This window comes from Myotis yumanensis, unplaced genomic scaffold (assembly GCF_028538775.1).
Source record: "Myotis yumanensis isolate MYYU_CA2020_CCGP unplaced genomic scaffold, mMyoYum1.0.hap1 SCAF_23, whole genome shotgun sequence".
Classification (NCBI taxonomy): Eukaryota; Metazoa; Chordata; class Mammalia; order Chiroptera; family Vespertilionidae; genus Myotis; species Myotis yumanensis.
The window spans coordinates 4,014,619-4,030,327 of record NW_027223774.1 but is presented as its reverse complement, the minus strand read 5'-3'; the positions used below and the strand labels follow the sequence as shown (position 1 = coordinate 4,030,327).

The window sequence follows — 15,709 nt, the reverse complement described above, 5'->3', positions numbered from 1 at the left end:
CTCAGCCACAGCCTCCAGCCCCTCCTTCCTGGGAACAGCCTCAGGGTCATTTTCCCCCTCAGGGCCCCTCGTTCCTGGGGCAGAGCTGTCCCCCTCGTCCATGGCTTGTCCTAGACATTAAGAAGCTGTCATTTGGTCTAGAGCTTTGATTTGTTGAGAAAAACCCCTTTTTAAAAAAATACTTGTCAGAAAGGCGAAACCAAGATGGCGGCATAGGTAAGCACCGGAGTTTGCTGCCTTGAACAACCACTTCAAAAATACAACTAAAAGACGGAACGGACATCATCCAGAACCACAGGAAGGCTGGCTGAGTGGAAGTTCTACAACTAGGAGGAAAGAGGAAAACATACCGAGACTCAGAGGAGGCGCAGTGCAGAAGTAAAATACTAAGGTGCGGAGTGCATGCGGAGTGGGCTGGCGGCTGAGGGCGAGGTTGTCGTTTTCAATCGGGAGGGAGTCTCAGGCTCTGAGCTCCAGTTCCGGGCTAGTCTCTAGGGGCCCAGACTCATACGGGAGAATCGGGACTGTCTGGCATCACTCAGAACCCTAGGGCAGCTTTCTCTCCGTGAGGCTTGCAGCGATTACTGGGACACTGAGAAGCAGAGCCTCTGAGGGCAAGACTGAGAGCAGCCATAATTGCTAACCCCACCCTGTTAATCCCGTGGGACCCGCCCAACACAAGCCCTGCAGGGAGACTTTTGCTGGATAGCCTCAGGCAAAGGCTAGATTAGCACCTCCCTAGAGATCCAGGAGCCAGGAAGCCCAGAGGTCAGAGTGGGACCATCCAGTTTGCAGCTCCGTGGAACCATAAAAGGCACACTCAGGGGCCAGACTCAGTGAGCACCAAAGCCCCATCGAAGCAAGTCTAGCCCCAGAGGGGTGTTTCCAGCACAGAAGTTATCCCACTGCAGACACAGCTGATTCTCACAGCCAATTGGCCTGGAGGTCAATTCCTCACAGTGATAACTACAACAATCAAGGCTTAACTACAACAAGACTGTGCACAAAGCCCACAGGGGGTGCACCAAGAGTGTCTACCTCAGGTAATTGGGGAGGCTGAGCCACTGGGCCCTAAAGGACACTTAACACTGAAAGCCACTCTATTGACACAGCGAAGCATAAAAAATGCCGAGAGAAAGAAACAGGACACAAACGACAGAACTGGAGGAAAGCAAACTGTTGGATATAGAGTTCAAAACCAAACTTTTAAGGTCTTTAAAGAACTGTCTAGAAGCCGCCAATAAATTTTATAAGGCCCTCGAAAAGACTGGTGAGACTGCCGATAAATGTAGTGAGATCTTCAAGAAATCTAATGAGACCCTCGATGTTGTGATAAAGAACCAATTAGAAATTAAGCATACACTGACTGAAATAAAGAATATTATACAGACTCCCAACAGCAGACCAGAGGGTCGAAAGAATCAAGTCAAAGATTTGAAATATGAAGAAGCAAAGAACACCCAACCAGAAAAGCAAAATGAAAAAAGAATCCAAAAATACGAACATAGTGTAAGGAGCCTCTGGGACAGCTTCAAGCGTACCAACATCCGAATTATAGGGGTGCCAGAAGATGAGAGACAGCAAGATATTGAAACCTATTTGAAGAAATAATGACAGAAAACTTCCCCTACCTGGTGAAAGAAATAGACTTCCAAGTCCAGGAAGTGCAGAGAACCCCAAACAAAAGGAATCCAAAGAGGACCACACCAAGACACATCATAATTAAAATGCCAAGAGCAAAAGACAAAGAGAGAATCTTAAAAGCAGCAAGAGAAAGAAAGTCAGTTACCTACAAGGGAGTACCCATACGACTGTCAGCTGATTTCTCAACAGAAACTTTGCAGGCCAGAAGGGAGTGGCAAGAAATATTCAAAGTGATGAATATCAAGAACCTACAACCAAGACTACTTTATCCAGCAAAGCTATCATTCAGAAGTGAAGGCCAGATAAAGAGCTTCACAGATAAGAAAAAGCTAAAGGAGCTCATCACCACCAAACCAGTATTATATGAAATGCTGAAAGGTATCCTTTAAGAAGAGGAAGAAGAAGAAAAAGGTAAAGATACAAATTATGAACAACAAATACACATCTATCAACAAGTGAATCTAAAAATCAAGTGAATAAATAATCTGATGAACAGTATGAACTGGTGATTGTAATAGAATCAGGGACATAGAAAGGGAATGGACTGACTATTCTTGGGCCGGGGGGAAGGGGTGTGGGGGTGAGGGAAGAGATTGGACAATAATCGTGCACCTATGGATGAGGATAGTGGGTAGGGAGTGAGGGCGGAGGGTGGGGTGGGAACTGGGTGGAGGGGAGTTATGGTGGGAAAAAAGAGTAACTAATGTAATAATCTGAACAATAAAGATTTAATTAAAAAAATACTTGTGTCCCACCTGCTTCCTGCAGTAATGCCTTGATCAGGTATTTTCTTCCATTTTTTTTTACATGAGAACACCCAGTGTAATTTACTCTTCAATGAGTTTAACTTCTGGAGGGTTACCACATTATGTGGATTCTGTGTTCAATGGTCTTAGCAGGACGGCTGCTCTGGAATTTGGCACAAACCATCCACTCTCCCCTTGAGCACGGGTTCCCTCTCCCCAGGTGACTGTGGATTTGTGCCATTTGCCACCAGGAGTCCCTGTGCTGCTCTTTGCTTTGTACACGGAGCACAACTCTTGCCCAGACAGAGTTCAGTTTCATCTCCCGCACACACACCTTCAGCTTTAAAGGCTCCTGTGAGCTCCCTCTGCCCCCACCCCGCACCCCCGACACCCCACCTGCAACCAGCAGAGCTGGTCTGAACCACAGCTGCCACACATATTTGTGCTCATAGCAGTCCTGCTCCCAGCAGGCCACACTTCCAGCAGCAGGAGCACCACTCATACTTTTCTTCTTCCTTCCCCCCCCCCGCCCCAACAAGTTTGAAAAAAATTATATATCGTTATTGAATTCAGAGACGAAGGGAGAGGGAGAGAGAAACATCAATGATGAGAGAGAATGACTGATCGGCTGCCTCCTGCACGCCCCCCACTGGGGATCGAGCCCACAACCGAGGCTGGTGCTTGGACTGGGAGTTGAATTGTGACCTCCTGGTTCATACGTTGACGCTCAACCTCTGAGCCATCGTGGCCAGGCTCTTCTTCCAGTTTTAAGAATTTTCTGCATCTAATTATAGGTTGAAACCCTAAGTGTGCATTTTGACTAGAAACATCCCTCTCAGACGTTCGTCTCGCCTCTCTAAATGCGTTTGCTCTGTCTCAGTGTCTACGACACCAGTGTCCAATGTCCCGGGATTGTTCGGAAGACCTCGCTGCGCACTGGGTGGGCCTGGAGTTAATTGTGTGCGATGATTTCACTTTTCAGATGACATTTTGACTGATTCCACAATGCTTCAGATTTTCCATTTATTCCAGAGGCCGTCTTGCAAAAGAAATGCTCACATTGCACCAGGGCAGAGTGTGGCCCTGAGGGTGGGGGTCATGGTGTCGCCTCTCTCGTTCCGGCTATTGATGGAGGAGACCAAGGTGCCATCAGGATAGTGAGATACAGGGTGTGGCACCAGGAGGCTGACCCTCCCTGTCTCAGGGCTGTCACCTCAGCAGCCCCACAGGAAGGGGAACAGTGTCTCCCAGATGTTTAGCTCTCATTTCCACGATGGATCAGGAAATAGACCCGGGAACTCCTGAGATGCCATTGCAGGTAGAACACCTGGTCAGAGCCTCCCCCACGGGGTCTCCTTCCCTCTCAGCCCGTCCATCAGCACCTCCCTGGGGTCCTCACCATGGACAGTCCCACCTTGACCCTGGAGACGCTTCACGAAGACGTGGGTCCCTGTGCCCTGCAGAGCTCACATCTGCAGGGACACACTCACCCTCTCACTGTGCAGCTCAGGGCGATGTCCCTGTGACAATGAGCACAGAGGGAAATGCAGGGAAATAAGGGAAGGAAACCTGTCTCCCCCTCTGGCCCCAGAGTGTGTTTCTCTTCCTGTCCCAGCCCCTGGTCACTCCCCTTTCTTGCAACAGCATCCACCCCATCAGGGTGGGAACTCGCCTGAGTCCCTCCTCCCCTCAGTGCCTTGTTCCTCAGGAAGATCTCTCCTCCTCGTCCTCGGCCCCTGTCTTCACAGTCAGTGACAATAAGTGTGTTATTGCTCTGATTTTGGGAACTAATCGAATTCTTATTTTTATTTTCAATATATATTTTTATTGATGACAGAGAGAAAGCGAGAGGTAGAGAGAGATATAAACATCCGTGATGAGAGAGAACAACTGACTGGCTGCGTCCTGCATGCCGCACATGGGGGATTGAGCCCGGTGCCCTCACAGAGAATCAAACCTCGACCTCCTGGTACATAGAATGATGCGCAAACCCTGAGCCATGCTGGCTGGGCTGGTTCTTATTTCAATAGTCTTCCCTTGTCCATTACGTATTTTACCTTCCCCTTCAACGTACAATCTCTTGAATCTCAGTTTCCTCTCATGCAGCACATTGCCAAGAACCCCACTCCTTAGAGTGGTTGTGGGGTCGGTGGCGTGGGGACCTGGAGGGAGTCATCCTGGTTTATTTCCACACCTGACTAAGCCCTGTGAGGTGAGCCCTGAGTGGTGTTGTTCAGAACTCCGCAGGAATTGGATGGTTGCTATACCCACGTACAAATCCCCATCTGCTCCTGATACTGAGAAAGGCTATGCACACTGTTTCTGAAACATGAGGCCATCCTCAATGCCCCAAAAGGGAAGTGCAAGTTCCCCAAAAGTAGTGGGCAGCAGAATAGACAATGGGACTATCCTTGAGTGGCTACTGTGCCTGGGTGCAGCCAGAAGTCATCAGTGTGGAGTCTCCTACCCGATGTGGCCAAGAGAGGGACCCAAGGTGGTTACACACAGGAAGGGCATCTGGACTCAGGGTGAAATTTGGAGCAGGTCTGCCCATTGACATGCTTTGGATACGGGCACTGGGGTCTCTCTACCCAAGAACCCAGCCCATGGTCAGCACTGAGCCACACCCCCTGTGTGTGTGAGTGAAACGGATTCAATCCACTCTAGCCGGGTGTGGGCATCTGTCCAGGTGTGACTGTGAGGCTCACCTTGGTATGGGCCCTGCTGGGCACATCACAGTCAGATGCTAACTTAGGGAGAGAGGATGCCATGGGGCAGGGCAGATGCCACTACCCACGTTTTTGCGTCCTGAACATCAGGACAGCCCTGGGAGGGACTCTCTGTGGAGAAGCAGGTGTGTGGGAGGGGACCATCCAATAGGAATGGACAGGAAAGGGAAATCCCAGGAGGTGAGAGGAGGGAAGGGCTTGCCTCCCATGCACCCTCCCCTTCCTCCCCTTCCTCCCCGCCCCTGCCTGCCTGTCCTTCCTTCCCCTCCCCTTGCAGGATGGGGGCATCATGGCTGCTGGCCCAGCTCTCCCTGACACAGTTATCAAGTGGGATCCCTTCATGTGGAAAATGCTACAGACAGGGTGGTGCGGGCCATCCCTGAGTGTACTGGCTGCTGCTGCTGCTGCTTTCCTCTACATATCAGGCTCCCAGACCTGACACTGAGAAAGGTTTGGGATTTCGCTGACCCAGAAGGCAAAGTTGTCCTGAGCAAATGGGAATTGTTCATTGCTCTGTGTCTTGTGCATGTACCCAGAATCCATTGCAGGTGCCTCTGAGGAACTTGAAGCAGACTGTTCCTCCACCAAGACTTCACCACACCCATGGTGCCTTGCTGGACAGGGGGATCTCTGCATCGGGGTCCCGTGGGCTGTAAAATCTGAAGACCAGGCCAGACATGGTGCCATTTTTGATAATATTGATCCCCGTACGTGGATTTTTGTCGGTATAAAGGGAAACCAGCATCGGTAATGTAGAAGCTGCCTGTGGCTGCCCTTGGAAGCGTTTGGGAGCTGAGTTTTTGTTGGCCCTGGTGTGATGCTCACGGAGATGAGTCTGCAGGCGCCATGTGCTTGGTAAAGGGCACATTGGAGCAAGCACCTGTGCCCATGTCCTGGCCTCCAGCCTTGTGCCACCTGCTAAGAGGAAAACGTGGGTTGGATCCCCTGCAGAAAAAGCTGAAGAGGATGACATCTTCCTGGAAACTGATGAGGACATGGATGAGTTTGTGTCTGGATTGGAAGTTTGTGAGATCTTCCTGGAGACAGGGTTAGCTTCTACCTGACTAGCCTACCTTTGGGTGCTGTGTGACCCTGTGGGAAGCTTTCAAATGGTATGTTTGCCTTGGCTTTTCACTCAGTCAATCAGAAGTTAACAAAGGGCATTGATCCTCCTCACATTTTTACTCCTGAGATGTTTCCACCATCAGAAAGGGCACGTTTAGGAAAAGAGCATCATACTATCCAGTCCTCCTACAGATTTCTCTGTTATTAAGGAGCTAGATGCCCTTATTATTGACACTGTTGACCTAAAGAGGGAAATGAATAATGTGCAGCAGAACCTTAAGGAGAAAAAAGGTACTCTATTTTTTTTTTAAATTCTTATCGGAGGACATGGTTAGAGAGAGGGAGACAGAGAAACATGGATGTGAAACAGAAGCATTGATCAGTTGTCTTCTGCATGTACCCTGACCAGGGATTGAATCCACAACACAGTTGTGTGTCCTGACCTGCTATTGAAACTACAGGCCCAGGAACAGAAAGGACAGGGTCTTCTTAATGGGTTGGATGAGTCAGAAACCCAAATGCAGGAGCAACTTAGGGGGTCAGAGGTAAATGCACTGAGGTGGCCCAGCTGGTCACATCCCTGGACGCTGAAGAAACTAGTGTAGAGTCACAGATCTGCACTTCTAAGGAAGAGCTGGCCAAGCTGGGGAAGAGTGGAGTGGCCTACAGCAGGAACAGCAGGATTGGGGTAGAGTGTGGAGTCAGGGAAGGGTCACCTTGGACCTCCTCAGTAGCTCCTACATAGTTCATAGCAGGAAATCAGTTGAATGCAAATGGATGAAAAGGAAACGGATGGAAAGAGCTGGAAACCCATAGTAATCAATGAAATTGGTGCAGTCACTGATCATCGGAGAGATGCACAATAAAAAACAGTGAGGTATCATCTCACCTGTCAGAATGTTAATTGTCAACAAATCAACAAATGACAATTGTTGGTGAGGATGTGGAGAAAAGGGAACCCTGGTGCACTGCTGGTGGGAATGCAGACTGATGAAGCCATTATGGAAAATGGTGTGGAGTATATTCTAAGAACCCTGAAACAGCCATCAGAAAGAACATATACACCCCTATGTTCATAAAAGCCCAATTCACAATAGCTAAGATCTGGAAACAGCCCAAGGCCCATCAGTAGATGAGTGGGTAAAAAAGCTGGTACATTTACACCATGGAATGCTATGCAGCTGTAGAAAAGAAGGATTTCTTACCCTTTGAGTCAGCACGGAGGGCCCTGGAGAGTATTATGCTAAGTGAAATGAGCCCATTAGAGAAAGGTAAGTATCACATGATCTCACTTGTGGGTGGATTCTAAGGAATAATGTAAACTGAAGAATAAAACAGATCCAGAGACATGGAAGTATGGAACAGACTGGAATCTCCAGGGATGGAGGAGGTGGGTGGGTTGATGAGGAGAAATTAACCAGGCGTGTTATATACATATATGCACAGCTCAGGGTCACAGACATTAGTGTGGGGAAGGCAGGTGTGGGGAGTGGTGGCTCCTGAGAAGGGGCTGGTGATGCAGCTGCCAAGAGCAAGTTTCTCCTGAACCCTACAGTGACAGACACTCCAATGAGGGAGACACAACGGCTAGTATCAAGGTTCCTGGCAGATCCAGGTGCAGGTACAGACTTGGATTTGTTTCCAGTTTGATATTTCTGTTGGCAGTGATCCTTTCAAGGCCGATCCTTTTGGGGAAATTGGTCTCTTTGGAGGTGATCCTTTCACGGGTTCAGATCCATGTACATCGGGCAGCTTTCTCAGGCGATCTTCTCCTGACCCTGTGGCCACGTGTGGAACTGAGCCTTTCAGTGCAGCCGGCATCAGCCGTGGCCCTTTGGTAGAAACACTGAGGCACAGTAACCCTATCGCTCCTGGTCGAAGGTTGTAGTTGCAGCTAATGATTGGCCCATAGACCCGTTTACCAACATTAACAATGGTGGAAACTATTCCCATTAGAAATGCATGTGTGACCTCCAAACTGATTGATGTAAAATGTATAAAACAAATAAATTTGAATCAATTTAAAACTGGTCTGGAAAATTTTTAAAAAGCTACTTAAAACAAACCTTATGCATTACTTAAATAAAATGATACCAACAATTCAAATTTACTTATTTATTATCAAAATATTAGGACTTCTGCTCAAGTTAGCAGAGGAAGTAAAGGAAGTACTGAAATCCTCCCATGACCACAGTGAAATCACAACTGAAGTACAGAGCAACCAAAATACAGAACCACCTGGAATCTAGGTGAACAGAAGGTCCCAGGTAAGGATACAAAGAAGAAGCCCCATGGAGATGGGAGGAGGGGTGCAGATGTGCAATGGGCTGGATCACATGGAGCAGGTATCAGGGCTTTTTTTTTTTTTTTTTACTAAGTTCCTCTTGGTTTAAAAATAATCCCACAGCCTAGCCAGTGTGGCTCAGTGGTTGAACATCGACTTATGAGTCAGGAGGTCACTGGATCAAATCCCGGTCAGGGCACATGCCTGCATGGCAGGCTCCTTCCTCAAAAGGGGGTGTGCAGGAGGCAGCTGATGTTTTTTTCTCCTCAATGTTTCTATTGTCTATCCCTCTCCCTTTGTCTCTCTCTAAAATCAAAAAAACATAGTTAAAAAAGTAAAAATGAAATAAAATAAAAAACACTCCCAGGGTTATGAAGATACCACATTTTTTGGGGATGGATGTGGCCCAGCATGAAGGGGTGTAGAGATGAGAATCCAAACAAGCCATGGGGGACGACCCTCACACACAGGGTGAGAACAGAAGGGCAATGAGGGAGAGTCAATGAGGACAGGGAGGAAGGGAGAGCACCCAGGTGGATGGAGGGGGCGTCCACTACAGGGACATGGCCCACGTTCTCCTGGACCCAAACCTCGCCTACCACGTCTTCTCCCCTGCACATTCTCAGAAGACAGTTTGCCCAATTATGGTCCATATTCTCTTTCAGCACCTCCTGGGGTCATCATATGGGCTCCAAGGCTCCCCCACTCTGAACGGTGCATTGTTCCCTCTGTGTTCACATACTGGCTGCATTGAGGGTCCTTCTGGTGTCGTTTCGAGCCTGAAATAGCAGCACCCCGAGGACCACCAGGACCAAGCCAGCCAGGCCCATCCGGATGAGATTCTCCACTGTGTAGTCTTGGGGATGGGAAAATAAGAATTGTGGGTAAAGAAGTCTCAGAGGTCAGGGCAGACCCAAACCTCCGGGATTCTGGTGACTTCCCTGGGTTCCCACCTCCCTTTCACATCAGGATCCCAGAGATGTCTGAACTCAGCACTTGCTCTGAGTCACCGTGTAAGAACTGTCCCTGAGAACTGAGGGTGAGGGAAGATATGATCACAATTCAGAAATAACTAAGAGCATGTGTTCTGTGTTCAGCCTGAGACTCAAGACCCCATGAGCTTATTCCTCTACAGCTGAGAGATCCCACATTCTCAACAGCTGGGGACCCAGGGTCCATGGAGGAAGGTGTGGTGTCAGGGGCTCCTGAATCACAGGAGCAAGAAGGGGTGAAAGTCTGGGCTGGGTCTCCTTCACCCCGCCCTGCCCAGGCCATTCCTCCCTGGGGTCCGCATTTTCATCCTCATCGGAAATTGTTCATCTATTGATTCTTCTATTAACTCATTTATTTTTTATTAAATATATTTTAATTGATTTCAGAGAGGAAGGGAGAGGGTGAGATAGATAGAAACATCAATGATGAGAGAGAATCATTGATTGGCTGCTTCCTGCACACCCCCTACTGGGGACTGAGCCTACAACCTGGGCATGTGCCCTTGGCCAAAATAGAACCTGGGACCCTTCAGTACTTTGGCCGATGCTCTATCCACCGAGCAAACCAGCTAGGGTTTAACTCATTTGTTATACAATTATACAAATGAATACCTACAGTGGTAGATACATTTACCCGTTGAGAAATGTGGGCATATGGATGCTAATGGTGTGAGTCTTCTTAAATCTCAAGGTACAAGGAAGGTCATAACCCAGGAAGTCCACACTTCTGGCTCAAACTTTAAGTCACAGAGAAAGTCCCCCAAATTTCACTATTGAGAGAGCACCAAAAGTAGGAAATCATGTCACTCTGTTGCCTTTTTTTTTGCTATTAAACCCGAGATTTAAACAAAATTATTGACCTCTCCTCATTACAGCGATCCATGCAATAACTCTAAACGTCAGCTCCACAATTCAGAAAATGCACATGGATGACCCGAGTTACTCAGTTGTGTTAATATCCAAATGGGTGACACCAAGAAGCCTTTGTAATGTGTGTCATGTGGTTAAAAGTCAGAGAAAAGATAATTACGGGGGGATGTGCATCTGTCAGGAAAAGAGAACATTCCTAGTAAACCCAAATGAAACAGAAGAATGGATTAGAACAAAGCGGCCAATAGTACTTTAAACATAAAAAGCAAATTGGTAAGTGGATTTGCCTTGACATAACTTTGGGTGTGAATGAAGCTGTTTTGTTGAAGGGAAGCTGTGGCCCATTTTGGTCCGTCATTGCATCCTATGGGACGTGGAGTGAGAAAAATAGGTATGCCATCGGGAATAAAGAAGTGACATTTCCTTTGACTGCTGGGGATTATAATTTTATATCAGAGGGACCAACTGAAAGACAATCCACAGGAGGAAAATCTTTGGGAGGCTAACAGGTCAGGATATAAGTATGTCCAAATGGTAGCTTTCCTGTGGGCACTTACTACCATTTAGAAAACCTACAGGAATCACACCGCTTACTCACGAATTTTAATATTAGGTGTGCAATTCTCTAAGTGGCTGTGCACTTACTCAATTTTACAAGTAGCTGTCAAAAGTGCTTCTGAACTTTATTCATACAGCTCATTTGAAAGTGTGTGTGATAAGAGGATTTTATATAAACAAGAAGTTGTTCTCCATAAAAAATGTCTGAATTTAATCTACTCCCAATGAAAAGAGGAATAGAATGTTTATATTTCTATCCGGACTCCATATAATGTAAGTCAAATCATGTGCTTATAGACTGGAATGTGGCCTGAAAATTCTCTAAAAAGAGCCATAATAGACCTGTGTGCACAGAGACACTGAGCAGAGGTGAATGCACAGAATCTGGATAGAAGGCTCCTGACCCTGATGACCTCAGGGCCCCAGTGGACACACAGCACAGTCATTTTGGGTCCAGGAAACAGATGAGGTTGCACAGGGGTCTGTCCCTCACCTGTGATCTCGATGTGCAGAGGGGCACTGGGCTGTGACCACAGGTTGGGGTAGGTGCTGGAAGAACCATAGCATCTGTAGGTCCCCCCATGGGAGGTGCTCACGGGGCCCAGAGGGAAGATGGCCCTCCATCTCTCATCATAGGTCCTGAAATTTGCTTCCATGTGTCGCGGTGGGTCAGCCCTTCCCTCCTTCAGGAGATGGAAAAGGCCCGATGTGAGGTTAGAGCTACAGGAGAGGGACACGGTCTTTCCTGAGGCCACCACAGGGCTTGGCTGGGCTGAGAGGGAGGGTGCACCATACACTCCTGAGGGAGGAGAAAGGGTCTGTGTTAAAAGGACTGTCACCCTCATGCCCCAGGTGTGTTCTGTGAGGGGTGAGGTCCCCTGAGCCCACACTGTATTCCCTCTGCCTGTGACTGGGAGCCCACAGTGGGGAGGGGACCCGGTGTCTCCCTTACCTGTCACCACCAGGAGCAGGGGGTCACTCCGCTCTGAGAGTATGTTCCCAGTGGTGTAATATGCGCACTGGTACAGCCCTGCATGGGATTGGGTCGTGTTTTCAATGAGGAAACTGGCCTTGTTGCTGGAGTCCTGTGGGATCCTCGTATCCACGGGCTCAGAGCCCCTCTCTTTATACAGAACGTAGGCACTAGCCTGCAGAGACCCCTGACACCAGATGGTCACAGGGCTCCCGTTGGTGACAATGGGGCCTGGGTCAGCCCAGATTGAGGGTTTGGGAACGTCTCCTGGAAAGGAATCAGACATGAAATCTGCTCGGAACCTTTATCCCTCTCATTCCGTCATGAATCAGCCAGTGATGCCATTTAATGAGCACCTACTATGTAGGAGGTTCCTGCTGGGGGCTTTCACTCATCTCTCACCTCACAGCAGTCATGCACCAGGGATTGCTGACCCCACCATCTACTTTGCTGAGGCTCAGAGAGGTTAACCATGTGCCCCAGGTCACCCAGCCTGGGCGGGGCAGAGCTGGGACAGGAACCGAGGACTGTTGGTCCCCTGTGCTGTCCTCACGCTGCTCCCCAGGGGGACATTGCCTCCATGCTTTGGGCTCCTCCTCTGCAGGGGCCTGTCCACATCTCATCTGAAGCTCAGGGTGCTTCCTCGTTTCCCACCCCCAGTGCAGCAGGTACAGGAGGAGCAGGGTTAGGGGAGGACTCTGAGTTTCCCCGGGATCCTTCTCCACCCTGCAGGCCCTGACGCCCGCTTGGGAAGGTCGGGCTGGGCTGGGGGCTCTGCCTTCCTGAACTCTGTGAGGCCTTATGTCACCTCATCTCCCAGCAGCCTGTGAGCAGGATGGGACCAGGGATGAGCAGACAGGAACCCGACGCTCAGAGGAGAGAAGGGACCGCCCAGCCCCACAGCAGGAGCAGCAGAGCCTGGAGCTGAACCAGGATTGATCCACCCTGTTCCCTCCTCTGAGCGGAGCCTGAGCTGAGGGGTAGGACTGGGGGCCCGGACCCTTGTCCTGCCCGTCCCTCCCTGTACAGAGTCATCACCACTGAGACAGAGGGGACAGGCCCCATAGCATCAGGTCCTGGGGGCTTCCCTGTGAGACCCCTCTCCCAGGAGGTCAGGGCCAGAACCAACAGGAAATCTGAACTCTGAATAAGGATTCTCTCCTTTTACACTTAGAGACACTGAAGCCCAGGCAGTGGCAGGCTGAGTTCAAGTCGTGGAATCCAGAGGGGCCTGAAGTCCCGCATGGCTCAGCCCTGTCCCCGTGGAGGCACTCACCACCTCCCACAGATCCCCTCACTTACCCCTCTGTGGGCCTGACTCCGTGGGTGGGAGGTATTGGTCCTCAGAGCCTCCTGGGCATCAGGATGAGGGTGAGTGTTGGTTCAGCCTCCTCCCCACTTGAGCCCAGCTGCTCCTCCCCAGCCTGGGCCCCACACCTCCCTCTGCCATGACCTCCCCTCTTTTCACCTTCCCCACTTACTCCTAGGCAGGCCTGAATCCTTGGTGGGGGAGGGGTCATTCCTCATAGACCCTGGAGCTGGTGGTTACCCTGAAATGTCTTCCCAACCCTCAGGCCCCAGGGGATCACGGAGACCAGAGGGTGGGTTCGGAGAGGTTCTCTGGGAGGAATCATAAACTGGTTCAGACTCACCTGCCTGCACGGGGGTCCTGAGGACCACACTCAGCCCTGGAAGAGAGTCCCTGTGAGAGATTTGCCCTGAACCCTGAGCAGCACCCTCCTCCCCATGAGCCTCCTGAGTCCTGGGTCCTGACAGACCCGGGTCCCTTCCTGGCTCTCATCTTACCGAGGCAAAGCAGGGCCCTGAGGGTGGGGGTCATGGTGTCTTCTCCCGGAGGCCTCAGTTGAGCAGATGGAGGAGGCCCTGGTGACAGGCAGATGGACAGACAGACACACGGGTGGTGGTCACTTGGAGGCCCTCCTCTCTGTCATGGGGTTGTCACATCAGCCGCCTATAGGGGAGGGCACAGCCTCTCTAGCAGCCTGGCTCTCATTTCCATGGTGAAACAGGAAATAGACCCGGAGCCTCCTGAGATGCCTCTTGCAGGTGAGGTGACCCAGGGCACGTCCTTCCCTGTCAGAGCCTCCCCCACGGGGTCTCCTTCCCCCTCAGCCCGTCCATCAGCACCTCCCTGGGGTCCTCACCATGGACAGTGTCACCCGGGCCCTGGAGACGCTTCAGGAAGACGTCAGTGCCTGGGGCCTGCAGAACTCAGATCAGCAGGGACACGCTCACCCTCTCACTGTGCAGCTCAGGGCGATGTCCCTGTGACAATGAGCACAGAGGGAGATGCAGGGAAATAAGGGAAGGAAACAGGTCTCCCCCTCTGGCTCCAGAGTGTGTTTCTCTTCCTGTCCCAGCCCCTGGTCACTCCCCTTTCTTGCAACAGCATCCACCCCATCAGGGCGGAAACTCGCCTCTGAGTCACTCCTCCCCTCAGTACTTTGTTCCTCAGGAAGATCTCTCCTCCTCGTCCTGGGCCCCTGTCTTCACAGTCAGTGACAATAAGTGTGTTATTGCTCTGGTTTGGGGAACAAAACGGATTCTCATTCATTTTTTTTTATTTTCAATATATATTTTTATTGATTACAGAGAGGAAGGGAGATAGAAATATCCATAATGAGAGAAAATAATGGACCAACTGCCTCCTGCACACCCACATGGAGGATAGAACCTGAAACCCAGGCATGTGCTCTGACCAAGTATCAAACCTCGACGTCCTGGTTCATAGAATGATGCACAACCACTGAGCCTCGCTGGTTGGGCTGATTCTTATTTAAATAGCCCTCCATTGTGCATTAGGTGTGTGACTTTCACCCTCAACAATCTCTTGAGTCTCAGTTTCCTCTCATACAGCACGTCGTCAAGAACCCAACCCCTTACAGTGGTTGTGGGGTCGGTGCCTCGGGGGCCTGGAGGGAGCCATCCTGGTTTATTTCCACACCTGACTAGGCCCTGTGAGGTGAGCCCTGAGCGGTATTGTTCAGAACTCCGCAGGAATTGGATGCTATACCCACATACAAATCCCATCTGCTCCTGATGCTGAGAAAGGCTATGCACACTGTTTCTGAAACATGTGGACATCCTCAGTGCCCAAAAAGGGAAGTGGAAGTTCCCCAGATGGAGAGGGAAGCAGAATAGATAACCATTGGGAAACATGAGGGGCTACTGTTCCTGGGTGCAGCCAGAAATAATCAGTGTGGAGTTTCCCACCTCTGTGTGTACAAGAGAGGGACTCAGGGTGGCCACAGACAGGGAGCGGAATGGACTCAAGGTGAAAGTTGGAGCAGGGTTGTCTCTCCACATGCTTTGGATATGGGCACTGGGGCCTCTCTGTCCACAGACCCAGCCCATGGTCAGCACCAAGCCACACCCCCTGTGTGTGTGTGAATCAGATTCAATCCATATCAGGCTCGCAGACCTGACACTTGGAAAGGTTTGGGCTTTTGCCAACTCAGAAGGCAAAGGTGTCCTGAGCAAAGGGGACTTATTCATTGGTCTGTGCCTTGTGCCTTGCGTGGGATTCTGCCCAGGTGTGAGTGTGAGGCTCACCTTTGTGCCCATGTCCTGGCCTCCAGCCTTGTGCCACCTGCTAAGAGGAACAAGTGGGTTGGATGCCCTGCAGAAAAAGCTGAAGAGGATGACATCTTCCTGGAAACTGATGAGGACCCGGATGAGTTTGTGTCTGGATTGGAAGTTTGTGAGATCTTCCTGGAGACAGGGTTAGCTTCTACCTGACTAGCTTACCTTTGGGTGCTGTGTGGGCCCTGCTGGGCACATCACAGTCAGATGCTAACACAGGGAGAGAGGATGCCATGGGGCAGGGC

The 15,709-nt window shown here is 50.2% G+C and overlaps 1 protein-coding gene and 1 pseudogene across 2 annotated transcripts; one reads left to right on the top strand and one right to left on the bottom strand.

Moving 5' to 3' along the window:
* The first annotated feature begins 5,397 nt into the window (after nucleotides 1-5,397).
* LOC139000280 (epidermal growth factor receptor substrate 15 pseudogene) lies at nucleotides 5,398-6,918 on the top strand (annotated as a pseudogene).
* Nucleotides 6,919-9,001: 2,083 nt separating this feature from the next.
* LOC138999687 (leukocyte immunoglobulin-like receptor subfamily A member 5) lies at nucleotides 9,002-13,715 on the bottom strand. Of its 2 annotated transcripts, XM_070401883.1 has the most exons (5): nucleotides 13,668-13,715; nucleotides 13,514-13,549; nucleotides 11,841-12,128; nucleotides 11,382-11,687; nucleotides 9,002-9,324 (listed from the first exon to the last, which is right to left on the bottom strand). In XM_070401883.1, the coding sequence occupies exons 1-5, from the start codon at nucleotides 13,699-13,701 to the stop codon at nucleotides 9,203-9,205; spliced, it is 786 nt and encodes a 261-aa protein (XP_070257984.1). In that variant the 5' UTR covers nucleotides 13,702-13,715; the 3' UTR covers nucleotides 9,002-9,202. The 2 variants fall into 2 exon arrangements, with proteins under 2 accessions (XP_070257984.1, XP_070257983.1); XM_070401882.1 differs by lacking the exon at nucleotides 9,002-9,324 and having other exon boundaries at nucleotides 10,614-11,687.
* Nucleotides 13,716-15,709: the final 1,994 nt, after the last annotated feature.

What these genes read in the sequence shown, in the direction of transcription:
- LOC138999687 (XM_070401882.1), bottom strand. Translation starts at nt 13,701, where the DNA reads ATGACCCCCACCCTCAGGGCCCTGCTTTGCCTCG. An exon ending in CAGGGCCCTGCTTTGCCTCG is followed by an intron (nt 13,550 to 13,667) that starts GTAAGATGAGAG and finishes ACTCTCTTCCAG; the next exon opens with GGCTGAGTGTGGTCCTCAGG. An exon ending in CCTGCTCCTGGTGGTGACAG is followed by an intron (nt 11,688 to 11,840) that starts GTAAGGGAGACA and finishes CTCCTCCCTCAG; the next exon opens with GAGTGTATGGTGCACCCTCC.